Source organism: Ammospiza caudacuta, chromosome 5 (genome assembly GCF_027887145.1).
Source record: "Ammospiza caudacuta isolate bAmmCau1 chromosome 5, bAmmCau1.pri, whole genome shotgun sequence".
Classification (NCBI taxonomy): Eukaryota; Metazoa; Chordata; class Aves; order Passeriformes; family Passerellidae; genus Ammospiza; species Ammospiza caudacuta.
The window spans coordinates 13920391-13942228 of NC_080597.1; the positions used below are offsets into that span (position 1 = coordinate 13920391).

Here is a 21838-nt window from a genome sequence, read left to right on the forward strand (position 1 = left end):
CTTTTCCTAGTGGTGCAGCCTTCTGTCGGGTTGGTGTTACTGGCACCCATTCTGGAAAGTGGAAGGCTGCTGCTCTTCTCTTTCAGTGTGGAATGAAAAGAGTGGCAACAGAACAGATTTGCTCTCTTCTGTTCAGTGCCAAAGTCCCTCTCTGTGTCCCATCCTCCAGTCCAGACATAACTCTCTTGCATTTTCCTTGCACCAGCACTTTACCATGGCCACGGACTGTTGTTTCACCCCTGAAGCTGAAGACAGGGCTTATCCTCTTTAGGTTTGGATACCTATTAAACAGTTGTCTAAACCTGGGCTGGTCCTGTAGGTTCAGAGCTGTCTCTGTAGATCAGTCTGCTCTGCCTTTGTCATTGACTTAGGTAAGCTGGGACCACACTGTGGATGTGCCCATTTCTCTTCCCTGTTTCTGGTGTACCAGGATTTGAGCCAGGCTGTCACCATCACCATACTGTCAAATGCCTGCCAGTTTCTGAGCCAGCCAGTGAGATGCACAACTAAGAGACCAGTCACTCTATCTTTGCAGTAGTTATAACTCTGACATTTCCTTGTTTTGTGTGTGTGTGTGTGTTTGTCTTGAAAGCCCAGTGGAAAAGGGAAGCGTCTCCCAGAAGTTTATTGCATTGTGAGTCGCCTTGGATGCTTCAATCTCTTCTCTAAGGTGAGGGGGGAGAAAGAGAGGGATTTGTGCTGTAGGTGAAGAGGGACCTGAGAGTGAAGCCAGCACTTGAATGAATGGGGATCGGGGAGGCTGATAGCTGAAGCAAGGATCTGAAAGATTTGGTGAGGCAATGACATGCTAATTACAGAACCTAGCAAAAGCACAGTTAATAGGAAAACTAGATTGTCAGTTCTTACCTACTTCCTTCAGCACAACCTCCCAGAATACAGGAGAGGTTAAAAGGTGGAGTCCTTTTAACCTCTGAGTGTAATGGGGAGTTTGGAAATTTTCAGCTTCACAGTGGCCTCACTGGAGCTGTGTTTCTCCTGATAAAAGAACTCCAGGATCTTCATTTGCACCTTTTGCCTTCTTTCTTTTGACACACAGCTCCATGTCAATATTGGATTAAGGAGAGAACATAGATACTGGTGCACTTAATTCCTGGTGTTAGCTCCCTCCTCCTGATTTGCATGTTTTTGTGTCTTCATGCCTTTATTTCAGATCTTGGATGAGGTTGAGAAGAGACGGGGCATTTCCCCAGCCCTGGTGCAGCCTCTCATGAGGAGTGTCATGGAGGCTCCTTTCCCAGCTCTGGGCAGGACCATTACAGTCAAGAACTTCTTGCCAGGCTCAGGAACAGAGGTAAAGACACTTCCTAGAGAGAGGGAGACAGGCCAGCAAATGGTGCAGGACTAGCAACTGAAAGTTGGGACCATGGCATAGCACTGGGGATCTTCAAGAACAGATGATCTGTCAGCTGTGGGGGGAAGCTGGGGTGTAAAACAGGGGACCAGAGGGGATGGTATGGAGACTTCAGTGACTCAGAATCAAAATGGAAATCCTATGGTAAAAATGAATGTAAGCACACAGCCTAATATAGCAAAAGGAACCAGGACATTGGCCTTGAGGCCAGGAGGCACAGACAGCAGGTCCTGTGCTGCCCAGCATATGACTTGGATTTGCTCAAGGACACCACACTTAACTTCCTAATGACAGGTTTGAACACTGTGCTCCAGCACCTTAATACAGAATATCTGTTTGTGTGGATCAGGACAAAAAATCCTTGAAACCACACCAGGCTAATATTGCAGCCTTTGAGAATGGCATTTTCACAGTGTGGAGGTGAGGATCTGTGTTGCATCTCACAAGATGCGGTGTGAGGACAGCAGGAGGGTTTTAAGAGTACAGAGCTTTAGGGCATGGCATTGAAGGACTGTGGGGGGATGGAGGGAGACAAATTGAAGGTAGTTTTGGCCATACTTGGTATGCCTTGAATGTGAGAGGGAGGAAGGAAAGCAAGTTGATAAAGTTGTGTCTGCAGGCTTTCAGGCAGAGCACTACATGATGACATTCTCCTCAACCCAACTAGAAACAGTCCCAACTAAATGACATTACTGCAGAGAACATGCAAAGCTGGTTAAAAATGTGTGCTGGAGGAGCAAAGTCCCAGTGGTGTGCTGTGAGAATGTTGTGGCTGGTTTGTGTCTGGGATTCTGTTCATTAATTATCAGATTGATGGCATAAACTCCATATTTACACAGTACAGCACTGGGATGGGGGCAGGCACTTTGGAGAGTAGGGGATTAACAGTCAAAGTGCCCCACTCCCCTGAATTCACAAAACGTGTTCAAGTGTTCAAGAAATGACTGGATGTGGCACTGTGGTCTAGTTGTCATGGTGGTGATCAGCTGGACTCAATAATCTTAGAGATCTTTTCCAGTCTAAATGATTCTGTGATTCTGTAAATGGAACATCTGGTGGGAAAATCAATATGAACAAGAGCAAAATGCTGGGAGGAAAAAAGGAGTAGTCTAATACAGCATGAAAGTAACTGAGTGAGCAGTGGTACTTCAGAGGAGGATCTGGTGGCACAGTGGGCCCTAAAGTGAGCAAAAGTAACAGTGTGGCATTATTGAGACAAAATCCTTCATTGTGAAAGCAAGTGAAGGGATGAATAATAAAGGAAAGCAAATTTTCTGCTTTCCAGTGTTGATGGTATTTTCTTTGGAGTATTGTTTTCCAAAACATGCACCCACTAGGAGAAAGCCCCAGAAGGGTAGTTCTTTTTACTAAGTGGTCTAGAAAATGCCGGCAAAGCTTGGGAAAATTGCTTACTTAATATAGAAAACAAAAGACAAAGGAAGACACATGATAACCTTTCAATACACAAGAAGTTTCCTGCAGAGAGGAATGTGACCAGTTGCTCTCAGTGTGTACTGAGAGTATAATTGAAGTAATTTGCCACTGACATGTTTCAGCTGCAAGCTTGGTGTTGGTGAGGGTAGTTCAGAACTAGAGTAATTTTCTTGTGGGATTTATGAAATGTGTGGTGTTGGAGACTTTCAAAAACAATTTAGATAAGCATCTGTCTAAGATAAGGAGTATGAAGTGCTAAGGTGCTATGACAGGCATTATTTAAGTAGATATGAACAAAGAAAAATACCCACAGGCTGCTCTTGTCTGTAACTGATATAAAAAATTTATGGTCAGGAGGTTAGGCATCCAGATTCTTGCAGTAAAAAATAAATAAATCCTAACTGTAAAAGTCAGAGTGTAGATTTGCAAGGCTCCATGACATTCTGCTGCCTGAAAACCACTCCTAGCTGGACACAAACTAGTTTTCCTCCTTATGAAGAGCTCGCTGTCCTCAGTCCAGTGGGAAGAACTTGTGGCTGATCTCATGCTGTGCCTATTGGAGTGGACTCTGGATCCTCTTCATCTGGAAGAAGGAATTATGGGAGCCTTTGGAAGGACTGTGGTTGAGGACTTGCTGCTCTGTGGCCCTCACCAGCAGTCAGTGAGGGCTCTGGCTGTGAAAATACCTGCTGGGTCCTTGCTTGGCACGCTCTGGGTGGCACCAGGAGCTCACCTGTGCTCTTTGTGTCCCCCCAGGTCATCGAGCTGCGTCGGCCCCTTGACTCCAGGCTGGAGCACGTTGATTTCGAGTCCTTGTTCACCTCCCTGAGCGTGCGGCACCTGAGCAGAGTCTTTGCCTCCTTGCTGCTGGAAAGGAGGGTGATTTTCATTGCAGACAAGCTCAGGTACCCTCTTGCATTCCCCTAAAGAAAATGCTGGCAGGGAAGGGAGGCTGGAAAGGTTGCAGTCACAGGTCTCTCTGCTTTGTTCTTTTTCTTCTCTGCCCTTTTCAACCTCGTAAGGATGTGAATAGGGCTGTTCTTCCCAGGAATTGGGAACTCGGGCCATGAACCATAATTTCATTTTGCAGCTTGCAAAAAGTACTGCTTCTCATCCCCAAGGAGAACCAAATTCCACTTCCTCTAGATAATTTCAGATCCCTGGTGCTAAGGAAGCAAAACCCCTCCCTTTGCTTCATCATGCTGCACTGTTCCCTGCTGAGCTGTGCTGGGTTTGCAGAGATCACTGTCCCTTCTGAGTTCCCTGATGTCACAAAATCTTCTTGATTTTTTTTCTGCTTGTATTTTCATATTGGTTTCTAAATACTTCTTTTTTCTCATGGGGATGAAAACAAAGGATGCAGCGAAATGGGGAAATGAGGAGGGGAACTGAGACAGAGGAGTTCCCCCTTCTATTTTGAATCTGCTCAATTTGCTCTTTTAAAAATATATTTGTTTGCTCTCCTAGAGGATGAAAATGGGTCTGGGTTTCTTTAAGGTCTTGTGCAGCTGGTGGCTGGCAGCTCTCCAGCCCTTGAAGCACTTGAGGATTCAGGGAGGAAAGTTCGCCAGGGCTGGGGAAAGAAAAGCTGCATGGATGAGTAATGACACTGAGGAGCATGCTCAGGTTTCAGGAGTGTACAATGCCCCTAAGCTGTCTGTTTTCACAACTTCCAGGCAGCAGCCTGCAGCTCTGGGACTGAGCACTGGGGCACTAAATGGAGAGGCCCCTTCTAGAGGAAAATGAAGGGGGGAAATTCATTCTGCATGGATCCGGGGCTCTCTGTGGGCAGAGCTCAGGCAGTCTCATCACAGGAATAGGAAGACTCAGAGAGGGAAGCTGTAGCACTGGCTGCTGGCAGATGTCTTGGTTCAGAAAGGGGAAAATTTGCCTCTTTATAATTCCTGATATGTTATGTGTGTAGAAACTTGGTATTCTGGATACTTAAACCACACATTTCATGCAGAACATTTAGATTTGTATTGAAAGTGAGAGAACTCATCCAAACACTACATCTCTATGTAACATATATGATTCATGACATCATCTATGATCACAGGCTCTCAAATATTTTTCTTTAAATAAATTCTTTCTATAAATTTTACATTCTGAGAAAAATTTTTAAGGACACAGATTGACATTGTAATCTCTACAAGAGAGCTGGGTGGTATCAGGAAATGGCAGGGAACTTTTTGATGGGGGGTTGGGACATCACTTTAGAATGAACATTTTTTAGCAAATCTTTTCCTATCACATCTTTACATGACAGCACAACACTGTGTATTCTGAGCATGGGGTATGATATCTGTAAATGAAGGCACCTTGATCGGTTTTGGTGTTCCTTTCCCACCCCTGTATCTTTTGTCAGCATATCTAGGGTCCTTAGCAATGAGTCCAGCTGTACAGGCCTTTAAAAGAGTGGGAGAGAGCTATAGAATCATAGCTTCTAGAATCTCTGAATATCTCATAAACAGCTTTTTGGGTTTTTTTCCTGTGAAAAAAGAATTGTCATGTTTAAAAGATCCAGGGTCTGTTAGACCACAGGGCTCAGATTCAAATATTTACCATAGATTTGCCAGCTCTCTATGAGACTTTTAATAGTTGATATTTCTGAGAAGACCTTACTCTGAGCAATTTCAGGAGAGTCTTTTTCTTTTCCTCTTACAAAATATGAAATTTCTCTGGCTTGTTTTTGTGGAGCAAAAGCTTGGAAATTATCCCAAAGGGCTGTAAAGATGTGAAATACAGAAAACAAAGAAAATATCCCTCAAAATTAAGTAACTGCTGTATTTTAATCCAGTTCAGTGACTTGAATGGACTGGCATTGTGAGCCTTTCCTGAGGTGAACAGTCTCTTCTACTCATAGGTGGACTTTCCATGTTTTGAAAGCTGATGATATTGGAGATACAGGATCTTCTGTCCAAATTATATTTTTCCTGGGACAGGAACACATTGAACTCAAGTTAAGTAGCATTCACTTTAGGAGTGAAAATGCCAGTTTGAGAGGAAAGATAAGAAACACTTTTTGGAAATAGCTGAAGAGAAGGAAAAAAACTATAAAAGCAGCTGTTGGAAAGTGCTCAGAGGTTAGGAATGCTAGAAATAATCCAGCTGAGATGGATTAATGGGAAGAGTGCAGGTGACACAGTGAAAGATGCACAATAAATTACATTTATCATTAATCTTTGGGGCTCTTTATGTGGGTACTATTAATAACTATCTGTCCAAGTTTGAAAAGGTGTATCTGGGTGTGAGGGACAGAGAAATGATGTGTACAATTTATTTACATCCTTTAATTGCTATAAAATCAGTCTGTGGGAAAAGAAAGCTGAAAGGTCTCCTGCCAAATATTGCAAGAACTGTGAAATGTTTTCAAGCTGAGCCAAAAAAAATGCATCTAACAAGTGTACAGCAAGTGAAATACTTTGTCTTTTCCATCTTTAGAATGAGCATTGAGTGTTTAAATACCTGTCAATCCACAGCTTGGCAGCGGAAAAGGAAAGAATTTGGTTTATTAGTTTTTGGGTGGGTTTTTTTCCCTGTCACTATGGATACTGGAGTATACATTGCCTCACAACCCAGGAAAATGACTTTGTTAAAACTCTGTTGTGCAGTCTTCCCCCAGCTTTTGTTCATTCCTGCAATGTTAACTTTAGTCCCTGGCCAGTGGAGACAGTGGCATGGGTCAGACACTGCAACATGAGAGCTGCTTTTGTTTCAAAGGGATGTTGCCTGGCAGGCAGCTCCAGGCACTGCCAAACAACCTTTTAGAAGGCATCTTTTCAGCTAAAATCACCTGATGTCACAAGGTACCTCAAGCTGGGCAGTTTTTAATGGCCTGAGCAGGAGATCTTGTGATTCAGAAGGCTTTTTAAAAAGAAAAGCTTGCAAAGGCTTAAAATCAAAGCCTCCTTTTTCCAGATCTCAAAAGCTTGTTGTGGATCTGACCAACTCAAGCAATTGCCTCTGTCTCTGCCAGAAACCACAGCTGTATCAACAACACAAAGTGGTCATTGTTATCAAAGGCAGATCTGCAAGAATTAGAGTAGACACTTTAAATGTGGTCATCCCCAGCAAAAGGTAATTAATCATCAGGAAGAACCCTCTACCATGTGCTACAAAAACAAATGTGGGACTGTGAATATCAGCCTAGCAGGTTTTTCCCTTTTTGCCCTGTGGTTAGGGAGAAGAAGAAACCCAAGAATGAAGTTTGATAATAGTGTTGTCTCTTCAGATCATCTTAATAATCATTTCTTCACCTGCACAAACCTGCCATGTTGTGGGAGTCAGTGAGGGTCCCCAGAGAGCTGGTGGAACTTGGCATCCTCCTGGCAGGATTTGCAGCAGTGCTGTGTGAAGTCATGGGACAATGCTTGGAAGCTGCTGTGCCTGCTAAATGTTGCAAACCAGAACTGTGATCCATCATAAGTAACTCCAGATGTGACACAGTGTCAGAAATCTGAAGGTGTTTGTAAAACAAATCCTACTGTGGCAGAGCTTATTAAAAAAAAAAAATTAAAAGATACATATTCAAATTGTCTTAAATTGCCAAATGCCAGTATATCTTGAGCAGTTTGGCTAGTGCAGGGACCACAGGACTTCCTGGCATTAAACTACAGCAGGATGTTTGATTCATTGGTGTGTTTCAGAAGTCATGCAGATCCTAAACCCAAAAAGGGAGTCAGCTTTGGAGGCTTTTTATCACTTATGCTTGCTTTTGGAGTGGAAAGCAACCAGCCTGAGCAGCCAGTGTCCCTTTGTAGAAGCTGTTGCAACTTGTCAAGGTGTCTTTTGGAGCAAGTCAAGCTAGTCTTGGAGCAGGTTCTCCTAGGAGAAGAAGAAGGGTTTCCGTGTAGTTGCAGCTGTCTGTATCGGCCACCTGTGTTCAAGGTGACTGCCAAGAAGCAGCAGCTCCACAGGGTGCTGGGTGCTGGCTTTGTGCTGCGTGCTGGGAAGGTCTGTTCAAGCAAACAAGTGTCACAGGTTGCTGCAGTATCATTGCTCTGACCAGGGGAATGCCTACCCAGGGAGATCTGCGTGTCAGTCCCACCCAAATCAGCCCTTTAGGGAGAGGTCTGAGGCTTCTTGTGTGCTCAGTACTTTTGAGCCTCTCTACTAGCCTTGACATCTCAGCTCAACCTGTTCCCTGCAGAAGGCTGAATGAACCCCTGAAAATGTGCTCAGCATCTTGACAGCCTTCTTCAAAGACCTGCAGCATTTTCAAGGTTACTCATGAAACCAAAAGCCTTAGGAAGTGGTGCCTGTGTCCCGTTTGAGAAGCTGGCCTGAACCTGTGTGGCCTCAGGGTGGCTCCTGACACACAGCACACTGCAGTCATGTGGCTGCTGCCTGAAGAGTCTCACAGGTGGCATAAAAGGGATTTATCAAGCTGGATTCTTTTGCAAGGCTCATCAGCCTGGTGTGAATCAGCAGTCCCTTAGTGCATGCTGCAGTGCCAAATGCAAGAGAAAGAGATCTTAGGCTTGAGTCACCCTAGATGGGCACGGTTCTCCTGGGCTCCTGGCAACCTGCAGCTCCCTTGAGACTACTGCAGAGCAAGTCTGACATGTGCAAAAGGTACCTCAGTGATACCTCCTCTGTGCATCCCTGAACTGCTCTGCCTACAAGGGAGGCTCACAGACCTCAACTCTACCAGTATTGTTCCCTGGAAGGGTCTTCCACAGTGAGAAATATTTGGGAGCAGAGATCACTGGGTTTCACCCTGGAGGCGTTGAGTCATGCACAGATGGAAGGGTGGAAGGGGAAGTTATCTTTACTTCCCACTGCCTGGTGTGTGCAATTTCAGACTTAACACAGCTCTGCCTTTGACTTGCACTCTCTGGAGCTGGGCCATCTCTCCTCCCCCTCGATCTCTCACGTACCATGTGTGCTCACTGGGCTGAGGCAAGAACGAGGCACCATAAATATAGCAGGAGACAGCTTGCCATAATATCTCACCATCCATAAATAACCACGTACTTCAGCTGCTCACTGCTCCTCTCTGGAGCTACCTGCACTCAGAGATGTTTTCCATGGGTTTTCACATGCTGTCTGTAAATTCAGGTGCCATGTTTAGGCAGAAAATTTGGATACACCTTCAAAATAGAGGATTGGTGACAAATGTAAAACTTCTAACACTTCCACATTCACCTTCTGCTCAAAGAAGAGGAACGCTGGGTGGTGATAATGCCCCACTGCTGTGCACAAGTGATGAAAGGTGCAATTCTTTCAGCTTTCACTATGCTGCTGCTGCTATTACCAAGTCTATTATCAGTCAGAAATCGAGGAGTGGAAAATACGCTCTGCAGTAATGGAGAGGAAGAGAAGCCTCTGCTTTTGTATCTGCTAACATGACCTGAAATGTATGAGTGGCACAGCTTTGAAGGAGATGGTTTTTAAAGGATTTCATTAGCTTGGAGTGCACTTCTAAGATGACATATTCACTTTTGTTGCAGTTCCTTTCAAGATTAGCTTGTATGAAAGATACAACAAAAATCATCTATTTTGATATTATTCCCCCTTTTTTCTGTTTTTTTTTTAATACTTCTGTTTCGTGTAGCTCCTTGTTTTCTCATTATTTTAATTTTCCTTCTCTCAGAGTAATTATCTGCCTTGCATTTGTGATAGACATGGCAAGGTGTGGGCAAGCTGATGATGGCAGGCACAGCTGGAGAGCAGCAGCAGAGGGGCAGCCTGGAGGAGTCAATGCAGGGAGGGGGATACTCTCACACCTTCCCAAAAAATGATGTGGAACTGAAGGATTTTTTCTCATTTAAAGCTACCACTCTGTAACAGAGCCTTTGGAGGATGTTCCTCTGTTTTTACTGAGTATCTCCTTAGAAAAGACAGTCCTCTGGGAGTGAAGAGAGAGGACACTGTCCCCATTTTGTGAAGAGACTTTCTCAGAACACACATTTTTCCCAAGTGCCAGTTCTCTACCTGTCACAGTCCCAGATGAAATTTTCAGGTTGAGCAGATTCCAGCCTCTCCCCTGGGATCTCCTCATCTCCAAAAAGTGTCATGTGTTTAGCACTGTTTGTTGCCTGATTACTTCATACTTTGGCACACTGATGTCCCAGCAGCCACAATTTTGTTCTGCTAACCTGAGCTTACGTGATGGAAGCCAGCCAGCTGTCCCCAGCCACATCACTCTGCTCAGCATGCCCTAGTGACACAGCACAGGGGTGCACATCCACCAAACTTAACTGGATGGGGGAGGGAAAGCAGGCTGCACTTTTCAGAGCAAGCTCAAATCCACACACATCAAACCCCTTCCCTCTCAAGTCAGCAATATACCCAGCTTGCTGAATGTAAATTCTGCCATGGAGTCTAATGGGAGCCAGTTGGGCATCCTTCTCTATCCACGTGGCTCCTGCATGCTGCACCAGCCTCCTTCCTCTCCCTTCCTGGATGCTGGTAAAACCAAATGATGTTATATATACAGGATTTACAGCAGCTAGCCTTCTCCCTCTCTTGACACATAAAAATGCTTCCAGACTCAGAAGACATTAATAACTGGTGCCCTGTGGCAAGCTCTGCCATGGCTAGCTGGATATCCTGCCTGACTCCTGCCAGAGAGCTGTGGCTAAATGAACTCATTTCTCTAAGGAGAGGCCGTGGCATAGAAGATGCAGCGTTTGTCTGATATTTTCCATCAGGACACTGGAGCAGCAGATCCCTGATTCAGTGGAACCCATCTCTTCTCATAGGAGCGTGGGCTGGGGTCATCTTTCAGAAATCATTGCTTCTGAAGCTGAAAAATGAGGTCAGAAATGTGGGAAAGCCCTCAGTAATTAGAGAGATCAATCAGGGAGCAGTTGATTTCTAGGAAGCACCCCTGATTCCTTGACTGACCAGCCATTGCCCTTGGTTGTGTTTTGTCTTCCAGCACTCTGTCCAAGTGTTGCCATGCCACGGTGGCCCTGCTGTACCCGTTCACCTGGCAGCACACCTACATCCCCGTGCTGCCGCCCTCCATGATCGACATCGTGTGCTCGCCCACCCCCTTCCTCATCGGCCTGCTCTCCAGCTCCCTGCCCCGCCTGAAGGAGCTGCCCGTGGAGGAGGTGAGTCCTCATCCCACTGGGAGTGAGTCCTGCGTCCCCACTGTGAGTCCTCATCCCACTGGGAGTGAGTCCTGCATCCCCTCTATGAGTGAGTCCTGCATCCCCACTGTGAGTGAGTCCTGCATCCCCACTGGGAGTGAGTCCTGCATCCCCACTGTGAGTGAGTCCTGCATCCCCACTGGGAGTGAGTCCTGCATCCCCTCTATGAGTGAGTCCTGCATCCCCACTGGGAGTGAGTCCTGCATCCCCACTGGGAGTGAGTCCTGCGTCCCCACTGTGAGTCCTCATCCCACTGGGAGTGAGTCCTGCATCCCCACTGTGAGTGAGTCCTGCATCCCCTCTATGAGTGAGTCCTGCATCCCCACTGGGAGTGAGTCCTGCACCCTCACTCTGAGTGAGTCCGGCATCCCCACCCTGCTGAACTCGAGGTTCTTCCCTGTGGGCTGAGCTGTTTTCTGTCAGCTGGCAGTGCCAGGGAGCAGAGCTCATCCTCTGGCTGCCATGAGTGTGGGGTAAGGGCAGAGCTGGGTGCTCCCCCAGGCAGACAAAGGTCTGTGCTCTGCCTTGGCCACAGCTTGGGAAGGCAGGGGGCTGGAATCTCCAACTATGGGGCTGATGTGGGTAGGAGATGGTTTTATTACAGTTTATATTGGTTTCTGCATGGTGCTGTCTAGGAGCTTCATGCAAATCCTGTCAGTCTTCAGTGTGATTGCTGCAGCCTGGCCAGGACAGCTGCCCCTCAGGTTAACACAGGTGCCTCACAATAGCAATAAATAATTAAGAATTGGATTCCTGAGGCACAAGGGTGAGCACAGCAAGGCTGAATCTGATCTCTGCCTCCCCCAGCAGTGCAGCACATGGGGAGAAAGGATGAAGCTCTGACCCTGCTGGGTGGTAAAGGAGCAGAGGCCCAGGCCTGGAGCACAGCTCCTGCTGTCCAAGCTGGGCTGTGGTTTGCAGTGGCATCCCTTGGAAGCCACAACACGGGCTGTGCTCCTGGGTCATGCTGGGTGCCTCTTCCAGCTGCAGTGGATGGTAGGAGGAGCAGGGAAGTGTTTCCTCCAGAGCAGTTACAGATTAGGATGAACTCTGATGGTGGAAATAATTACTTCCCCTTTTGATTCTTGCTCTTTCCTTCTTAGGTCCTCGTCGTTGACCTTGTAAATAATCGGTTTCTGAGACAGGTAAGCAGAGCTAATTCACATCCTTTTCTCCCCTTTTTCCTCCATAACTTACCTCCATCTGTGTTTGCTGACCTGCCAGGGTGGATCAATTTCTCCCCACTCAAAAACTGAGGCAGGGCTTGCAGTGGGCAGCATTACAGGGGTTGCTGTGTATATATGTAACATCTGCATCCCAAACCACAGCTGTTGAGGCCTAAATCATTGGGCATTACCTCTTTCTTTTTTTTTTTAGAGGGGAAAATGGTGGCACTTGGGCACTATAGATCCTCAAATGTCATCCTGTAAGGCAGAGGACAGAGCTGGAAAGCTTTGGTTCAGCACTGTCTGCTGGGAGGCAGTGTGGGTTCTTGCAGCCTGTGTCTGTCAGTTCATCTCCCACCATATACTCTGCCTCTGCCCTGAGTGGGAGGGGAGCCTTCATGGCTTTTTGAAATCCTTACTGCCTCAGGAGCTTGGGGTTCCTCAATCCAGTCCTTGCACTGGATGGGTTAGAGGCAGGAAGGTGGCACATGGGAGCCTGTGTGTTACTCTGCAGGCAATATTGCCTGCTGATTTTCACTTCCCTTTGTTGTGGAAGGAGGAGTGGCAAGGGGAGGAGGAAGGGAAGAGGATAAATGAGCAAACATACTCCTGGCCCACGAGGCTCTTTTTTCCCAGAGCTTTTTGGCAGATCGCTGAGCAGCGCTGGCAGCGTGGGTCTGTGCAGGGTCTCAGCCCCATGACTCAGAGGGGCTGAATGCTCCTCCTGCTGCTCCCCTCACTCAGATGGGCTGAGTGCTCCTCCTGCTGCTCCCCCTCACTCAGATGGGCTGAGTGCTCCTCCTGCTGCTCCCCTGATTCAGATGGGCTGAGTGCTCCTCCTGCTGCTCCCCCTCACTCAGATGGGATGAGTGCTCCTCCTGCTGCAGGGAGCAGCATGTGGGAGAAGGCCAAGCACGCTCCCACAGCCCTTGCCTGCCAGCTGCCTCAGCTCTGGGGTAATGCTTTACCTTGCACCTCTCTTCTGAAGGCTTCAGCTGAATCAGCCAACTCAGCCAGGGCTGGTAGGAGCTCTGCACAGTCACTGGCAGTTCCTTGGCTCCCATGCTCCCTGGGAATTCCTTATGCCTGTGTAAGAGGTTTGGTGTCTGAGGGAGGCTCTGCTCACCTGGCCATGTGCCAGCATTGTTCACACTCCTCCTCTTTGTGGTGGGGCCAGTGCTCGTGGGCAGATGGTGAGGCCAGGGGTGAGCCCTGCCCAGTAACCTCCAGGGTCAGACATGTAAAATTCCTCCAGAAAAGGGGAATATTTAGGAAAACACACCCCCTTTCTCCTTGCTCTTGTGCTTTTTGATAGTACTGTGCTGGGTGGTGCTGGGAATGTGCCAAATGTATTACAGTTACGCCTCTCCTCACAGGTCATTTCTAGTGCTCCCCCTGCTGTGCTGGGAACAGGGTAAGAGATGTTTTTGTCCCAGCCCCAGTCCCTGAGGAGGTGGCTCTGTCTTACAGATGGAAGATGAGGACTCCATCCTGCCCCGCAAGCTGCAGGCTGCCCTAGAGCACATTTTGGAGCAGAGGAATGAGCTGGCGAGCGACAAGGAGGAGGGCCCTGTCAATGGCAAGCAGGGTAAAGCACAGTGCCTTTCAACTGAAAACCGTGTCTTTTCCTGCCCCTTTCTTGTCTGTCTTTTCTTAGAAGAGAACTGGGCTTGTACTGAATTTAACACCACAGGTGTTGGAGGTAGATCAGGATTTTGGTTAAGCCATATGAAGTATTCCAGCACACAGGGACAGTTCTCTGTGTGCAGGGCAACAGCACTTATCTCTTCCCAGCTCTGGCCATGCTTCCCTTAGAATTCCAGGGAGCACCTGTACTCCCTTTCAGAGGGGTTTCATAGGCTTTCATTCCACTCTGCTGCTGGCCATGAGTGATGCAGGCTCCTCCAGGGGACAGTCACCTGCAGAGCTGCAGACTCAGCAGTGACCATGTGGCTTATGGTGACTGGGCTGGGACAGCTCTCTTGGGGACAGTATGGGCATCTCCTTGGTGCAGAGGAGCCTGGAGAATGTGCTGGTTTTGGCTAGGACAGAGTTAATTTTCTCCATAGCTGGTGTGGGGCTGTGTTTTGGATTTGTGCTAGAAATGGTGTTGATAATACAGGGATGTTTTAGCTGTTGCTGAGCAGAGCTCAGACTGAGCCAACACCTTTCTGCCTCTCATCCCACCCCACCAGTCAGTGGGCTAAGGGTGCACAAGGAGTGAGGAGGGGACAGAGACACCTGACCCAAAAAAAAAAACAATGGGTTCCACATGGAATCATGCTCATAGAGTCATGCTTAGCATATAAAGCTGCGAGAAGAAGAAGGAGGGGGGAGACATTTGGAAATAGGATATTTTGTCTTCCCAAGGCGTATGTGCTGGAGCCCTGCTTTCCTGGGCAGGGCTGAACACCTGCCTGCCCATGGGAGCTGCTGAGTAAAACAATTATTTTGCTTTGCTGGCATGCAGTTTTCTATTCATCCATTAAACTCTTTTTATCTTAGCCCATAAGTTTTCTCACTTTTACTTTTCTGATTCTCTCCCCCATCCCACCAGAGTAAAGTGAGCACCAAAATAAAGCTTTGTGTCTTTCATAGTAGCGATTTGGTCTACTTCCATGACAAGCACTTCCTAGGATGCTCTCTTGAGCAGCTTTTTCTTCTCAGGCTGGATCTGAAAAAATACAGGGAAAAGCCAGGGAATTTTTACCCAGTGATTTTCCTAGCACATTCTTACACCACTGTCCTGAGCACTGCCTCTTTATTTTTCCCTTAGAAACCAGCCCTTTGAACGAGGTGGTGTCCGAGGCCTTTGTCCGTTTCTTTGTGGAGATTGTGGGCCACTACTCCCTGTTCCTGACGCCCACAGAGCGCGAGGAGCGGGCCCTGCAGCGCGAGGCCTTCCGCAAATCCGTCTCTTCCAAGAGCCTCCGGCGCTTCCTGGAGGTCTTCATGGAGACCCAGATGTTTGGGGGCTTCATTCAGGAGCGGGAGCTGCGGAAGCAGGGGGTCAGAGGTGAGGGGCTCCAGGCTGCTGCTGCTCCTGTGAGAGCAGGGAGGTGCTCCCCAGCCACCACCTGCATGCCCAGCTCCGTGCCTGGAGGCTGCAGTGTCTGTACAGGAGCACCAGAAGGGAATCCGCTGGTTTCTGGATGGGGTTGGGATTGCAGGCATCTTTCACCCTTGCAGTGTCCTCCACGTGTGCCCCTTCCATTCCACGCTGAGTTCCACTGCTGGAATGACATTTATTCTTGCAGTCCCTCATGCCTTCTTCCTGTGTCTGGGGGAAAAATGTGCTGGATTGGTCATGATTCTTTTGTCTAGTAGAAAGCTTGGATGCTCATCTCCTTCCCACCCTCCCCTTCACTCCTGTTATCCCACAGTCCCAAGGGCTCTACTGGCAGCTGAAATTTCTTATCCCTGCTGCTACTGGTGCTGGCTTAGCAGCTTCCTGATGAGCATTAATAAGCAGGGAATGCTTGAATAGGTGGCTGAGTAAAAGAGGTAAATTCTGCACGATGACTCCCCAGATGATGTCACTCCCTGGGCCTAGCTGTGTTCGTGGCAGAATGAAGGGAGGTACATTCTGTACCCTGAGTGAGGTACAGCAGCTTCCCTTGAGTGGGGAGGGAGGGGGCAGACCAAAGCTTCTGTGCCAAATCTGGCCTCAGCTGATGGAGGAGGTGGGGTGAGTTGTTCTCTCTCCTGTGCAATAATGTGTGGGTAAGCTGAGACAGTACATTTTCAGGTGGGCATTCCTACTTGGATTTATAGAGACACAGAATAAAAGCTGTTGATTTCTGTCTTTCTGCAGGTCTGTTTGAGGTACGGGCTCAGGAATACCTGGAAACACTTCCCAGTGGGGAGCAGAGTGGAGTCAATAGGTTCCTCAAAGGCCTAGGTAAGGAACCAGCAAAACCCTTGGCTTCCCAAGGGCTGGGCTTCTTGTTGCCTTGTTGCCTTGCTGCCCAGGGGTGACAGAGCTGGTGACTAAGTGTGGCATCCAGTGCCTGGCCATGTATCCCGGTGCTGGCACACTGTTGGCTGTGGCCCTGGTTAGTCACTGTCTGGAGGCTGGTGGAGAACCAAAGGTTGGGCCATGAGCTGTATCCATGTCTTCTAAAGGAGACAGGTAGGTCTGAGGAGGCAGTGGAGCAGCCAGGGACTTGGGCATGGTGGATGCAGGTCCTGATGGGGGGCATTGACAGAAATTTCATTGCCTTCAGGTTTGCCCTTAGGGATCAGCAGTGGGAACTGCCCAGGGGTATTCTAAGAGTCAATCTATTTTCCACTGTAAGGGAAAACCAAGAGCTCCAGACTGAGGTGGGAAGTCTTTGATAAGACATCAGACACTGTGGCTGAGTTTGATCAGGTCTAAAGATCACATCCCTGGTCCTCTTGTCTGTTCATGGCCATTTAAGAGCAGCAGTGCCTGAGGGGCTGGTGTGCCCTGGACAAATGGGCTCTGGAGGGTGTGCCTGGGAGCTTGCAGGGTCTCAGCCTGCAGCACTGCTCCCAGGGAATGGGCGGAGCTCTGCAGGCCCCTGCTTCCAGCTTTGCAGAGCAGCTGGCTGTGGACAAGGAGCCAGGGATGGCAGCACTGCACAGGACAGAGGTGGTGGGAAATGACCTTGTTTTGCCTGTTGCTGTGGAGAGTCCATTTTCTTTTCTCTGTCTCTTCAGGCAGCAAAATGAAATTCCTCCACAAAAAGTAAGAGCGAAGCACATCCTCATTCCACAGAAGAGAATGGATTTACCACTTAGCAGCAATAAATCAGACTCCTCAACCATTCCCATTGAGCCAGCAGCCTTGGGCACAGCTGCACAGAGCCGTGGTGCTGCAGGAAGGTGGGATGGCTGCAGCTGCCAGGACAGGCTTCTGGATGTCTACAGTAGCAAGCACTGGACCAAGCACTCTGTCTGAACTCTGCACTAGCATGTTGCAGGCATCCCCATGGATTGGATCTCTTAGCTAGCCAATTCTTTATTTGGTTTTATTTTTCTATTTATATTGAGGTTAGAACAGTTATTAACCGATGAGTCTTGCCCTGCCTCCTCTCTGCCTGGTGCTGCAGGAGGCCAAATGGGGATTCCCATGGGACTGAGCAGGCAAAGAGGGTGTGGAAGGGAAGGACAGAGATGTCTGCAAGTAGGTCTCTGCAAAGCAAGGACACTGAGGGCTGCAGGGATGATGTGGACTGACCAGGAGGAGCTTCCAAGCAAGGGAAAAGGGTGAGGGGGAACCACTAAACCTACTGAGGACTTGATGGGCCAGCCAGCTCCCTGGATAGCTGTACTGGGGAGTCTTGGCATGAGGAGAGGCCTTTCCTCATGCAGTGTAATTAAAAGCCAGTTGTGTAAAAGGCACGTGGATCCATGGTGTTTTCATGGAAAGGGATGAGCTGTGCATTCCCACCGTCCCACGTAGTGCCAAGCCTGAGCCAGAGGGGACATCAGGCAGCTGGACCCTTGCCTTGGCCAGGCCCTCAGCTTCCTTGTGAGTCTCAATATCCCACCTGGCAGCTTTCCAGGAGAGCCCAAGGTGGAGCTACCTGCAGGATCTTGTCTGGGAGAGCTTCCCAAAGGTCAGATGGGCTCTCCTCTGCTGTCGTGGGTGTTGCTGCTGGGAGCCCAGCTGGGAACAGGCAAGGGCAGAGTGTCTGCTGCTGCTGCCTTCTGTGCCCCTGCCCGGGCAGGAGGTGGGGCCTCCTGCTCCCCTCTCCTCTCCCTGTGGGGACCTCCTTCAGTGAGGAGCTGTCAGGGGAGGGGAGTGGAGCTGGAGGCAGGGTGAGGGCTTTTCTCCAGCTGGTGTGGATACTGTTACACTTGCAGTGCTTGTGAGGGTGAGGGCACGTGGAGCATCCTTGCGTCTGCTCTTGGGAGGAGAGTCTCTGTCCCAGCTGCTGTGGGACTTCAGGCTGAAAGCTGCATGTGGGACCTTTGCTGCAGCTGTGCTGGGCTGGGCTGCACAGGACTCTCAGAGGCTTTGAAAATGATTCCTGTGGTCCATGGGCCTTGCCAGGTGAGAGGACCTTTCTGACCAGCACTGGGGTTCAGAAGATCTCACCTGCATTCCACACCAGAGCAGAGCGGTGGGTCCAGTGCTGCTCTGTGAAGCTTTTGAGGCCATGCAACCAGGTAGGTTGGGCAAATGGCTCTGGGTGGCCCTGCCTGAGCAGGGGCATGGCCCAGGTGACCCCCATAGGTCCCTTCCCACCCCAGCCTCTCTGTGGTGAGCACAGTAAAGGCTGGACAGCTGTGGTGTCACACCAGGCAGGAGGCAGCACCTGCAGCTCTGTGCCCCCCAAACCTCTGTGGAGGGACAGAGGAAGCAGCAATAGAGGGGCTTAGAGAAATCAGCAGCATTTACTCCCCTTCCCCACCCAGAGTCAGGCTCCCTCAGAGGTGACCAGGTGTGGGGGCTGGCCCTTGGGTATGTGAACAAAACTGGTGCCACTTCAGTCACAGGAGCTGGTGGTGGCTCATTGGAGGGAACTGCAGTGGGGTTCAAGGCTTTGATTCTTGTTTTAGAAGGGTTTTAAATGGAAACATTATGAAGCTTTGCAAAGCTGGGGTCACCCCCACATGTGCAAAGGTGGCCAGGATGCCTGCAAAGCTCTGTGGGATGCTAAATAAAGCTGATGTGTGGCTCAGCTCCAGCCTTCAGAAGCAGATCTCCTACATGGTCCCACACTGCCAAGGCTGCTCCTGGGGACTCCACATTCCTCTCCTTAGTGATGTTTTCAGCAGCGTGGGACTTGGTCTTCCTTGGCAGGAGCTGTGGTGAGGAGCAGGGAGAGGTCTCAGGCTGCCCAACACTTAGCTCAGCTTGAACTGGTGTGTGAGCATGCTGAGATGCTGGCAGCTTTTACTGCATTATCCTAATGGCTCAAATTAAAAAGGGCTGTGAAAGAGCCCTGTTTGCCTCATTGGGGGGCTCCAAGGGGGCTCTGCCAGCACAGGACTCCATGACCACTCAGTGCATTTATTGGCTGCTCTCAGGAAAGTGGGAATCAAGCCTACATAGTGCACAAAACCCAAAGGGGGTGTTAAAAAGCAGCAGCAAGAGAAGTACAATGAAAGAAGCATTTACAACTGTGTCATTAAGGATTTAAAATGAAACTTGGACAGGAAGTGTTGATCTCCAGCTGCAAGACAACCTCTTCAGCTTTAGTTTGAGCTGTGCTGCTCCAAGATGAGCTTGACTCTCCATCTAAGGGCTCTGTATGCTTTGGAGGAAGCCACCTGTAAGGAAAAGCCATAAGACCATCTGTGCTGGGTGTGCCCGTGGGTCTGTGTGTCCTCCTGTGGAGGCTGCCAGCAGCAGGTGACCAGAGAAGACTGAGCAGAGCTCATTCACTGGGGTATGTAGCCCTATACACACACACACACACACACACACACACACACACTCTGTACTGTACACAAACATTAAACTTGCCCACTTCACCTGCCAGGGGTTTCCTGCACCAGAGCTGGGTGTCTGTGTTTAGTGGCCTTGGGTGAGTTTCTGCTCCATGACCATGTGTACATGGGTGTAGGCAAACGTGCTGAGGGAAGAGGCCAATCTGGGGGCAGGATGGATGTACCAAAGGGTGCTTGAGAATCAGGACACTGGTTAAACATTAAAAGCTGTGATCTCTACTACCTGACAGCTCCTGCCTGATTAAACAGCTCTCACACACCAATGTGAGGAGCTCTGTAGGGCCCATGATGTGCAGGACTGCACTTGCTCACTCCCAAGCTACTGGCTAAATCCCGGCCTCTGTACCCATCCTTGGTTTACAGCACAGGCTGTTGGTGTCCTGCAACAGCTCAGGACACCTGTGAAATCCCAGTCCTCCCTGAAATTTTTGGGAATGTCCCATCCACCATGCAGTTGTTGATTCTGTATCTGGCAGGAGGGACAGACAGCCCTGGGCAGTCAGGAGACCAGACCCAGCTCTGCATGGGGCAGCCAGACTTGGGCAGCCAAGGGGGTGTGTTTGCACTTTGCTGCACGTGGGGATCCCTGGTGCCCGTTGCCAGGAGATGAGAACTCACCTCTCTGCCTGGAGACGGATTTCAGGTGGCAGGTGGCAGCAGGCAGCTTGCAGGTGTAGAGCCCCAGGCAGCCCCCGCAGTCAGAGGGCTTCTGGCAGGGCCGGGACTGGATGCTGGGGCAGGAGTGCTGCAGGGAGAAGGGAAGGGGTGGCTGCAATGCCCGTGGCAGCCAGGACCAGCCCAGTCACAGCTGCATCATCACTCTGCAGTCACAGCACAAGCAGCTCGCCAGGGTCTGGAGCAGCAGCTTCACTGCAAGGAGCTGGAGCAGCTGGGGCCCAAGGAAGTGCTCCAGGGGCAGTTCATTACTGGTTTTGGCTGGAAGCACTCTAAGCTGGCCACCACAGCCACAACACAGCCCTGAGTGCCTCTGCCCTTTTGCTGTGGTGGCACCTGCCCCAGTGGCATCTGGCACAGCATCACCCAGCACTTGTGGTTAAGGCAAGGTCTACTTGTGTGCCACCAAAGTATGGTTTGGGTTTGCTAAAGGAGAAGTTGGTTATTTGTGGGATGCTGTGCTGAGCCTGCGGAGCAGATTTCCCATGGGCAGAGAAGGGCTGTGCCTCCCTCAGGGCAGTGCTGAGAGGAGCTGTCCCCAGCAGGGCATCAGGGCATGGTGCCCCCATTGCAGAGCTGGCAGAGCTCTGTTGGCACTGTGTAGAATGAACACTGCGGGGAGTGCTCCCCTCCTGTTCCTGAACCCGGCTGGGGCTGGGGCTGGAGCAGGACTGTCCCTGCACCTCTGGGGGCAGCACATGGGGACAACTGCAGCCAGACCTGCACTGTCCTCCTGAGCTGCTCACAGCCATCAGCTCTGCTCTAAGCCTTGCCAGGTACCAGCTGGGATCTGGGGGTGTCCCTGCCCCACTCCCTTCCCAGCACCCAGACCCACGCTCTATTGAGAAGCCATGTTGTGACTGGCATCTTTGCATGCATCTTAAGAGGAATGGCCTCGAAAACACCTTTTCTACTTGGTGTTTGCAGGATCATGGCATGCTCAGCATGTACTGCTGTCCTGTCTGACCCTGACTGGTGCCCCTCTCACCCTGCAAGCCCCAGCCCAAACCCTCTCCCTCGCTGTGCTTACCGTGTCGCTGTTGAACTTCCCGTAGTCCTTCAGGTGCTGGCTCAGCCTGGCCGTCCTGCTGCGGGAGGGCTGCAGGGGGAGCCTCCAGGCCTTGCCAGGGGCAACCTGCTCCCCACTGCCCAGCAGAGCCCTGGCTGTGGCCTTGCTGAGGGACCTGGAGCTGGGGTGTGCCTCTCTCATCACTTTCCATGCACTGGCCAGAGGGTGGGTCCTCCTCTCTGAGCCCTGCCCAGGCAGCTTGTCCCCTCCATGTCCAGGTGGCCAAGGGGCTTCTCCAGGGAGCCCAGCCTCTGCCTGCCTCTGCAGGGTGCCAGCCTGGCTCCCCAGTACGCCAGACAGTGCTGGGACTGGGCAGAGCAGCACCAGGAGGAGCGTGGTGACTGCCAGTGCCTGGACTTTCATCCTCAGGTCCTGCCTTTGCTCAGGGTCCTCCTGCCTGGACAAGGCTGTAGGAGTCAGTAGCAGAGGTGGAAGCTGCTGCTTTCCCCTGACTCTGGATGCAGCCAAGGTAATTTTTATAGTGCAGGGACATACCCTGGGGGCACAGCCCTTTTCCCCCGCCCCTGCTGTGTCCCACCTCCAGCTTGTGAGCAAACCCAGCTGCTTACGTGGGCCCCAGTCCCCCTCCTAT

General features: G+C 50.0%; 1 protein-coding gene across 1 annotated transcript in view; it reads left to right on the top strand.

Annotated features, from left to right (window-relative positions):
* DENND2A (DENN domain containing 2A) overlaps window positions 1-17444 on the top strand; it is a 56480-nt gene extending 39036 nt beyond the window's left edge. The window contains exons 12-20 of the mRNA XM_058806135.1: window positions 593-670; window positions 1172-1312; window positions 3563-3711; window positions 10695-10872; window positions 12015-12056; window positions 13548-13665; window positions 14854-15093; window positions 15892-15978; window positions 16761-17444. Of these exons, the coding sequence (XP_058662118.1) occupies window positions 593-670; window positions 1172-1312; window positions 3563-3711; window positions 10695-10872; window positions 12015-12056; window positions 13548-13665; window positions 14854-15093; window positions 15892-15978; window positions 16761-16792 (1065 nt within the window). The 3' untranslated portion in view covers window positions 16793-17444. The remainder of the gene's footprint in view (window positions 1-592; window positions 671-1171; window positions 1313-3562; window positions 3712-10694; window positions 10873-12014; window positions 12057-13547; window positions 13666-14853; window positions 15094-15891; window positions 15979-16760) is intronic.
* The last annotated feature ends 4394 nt before the right edge of the window (window positions 17445-21838 follow it).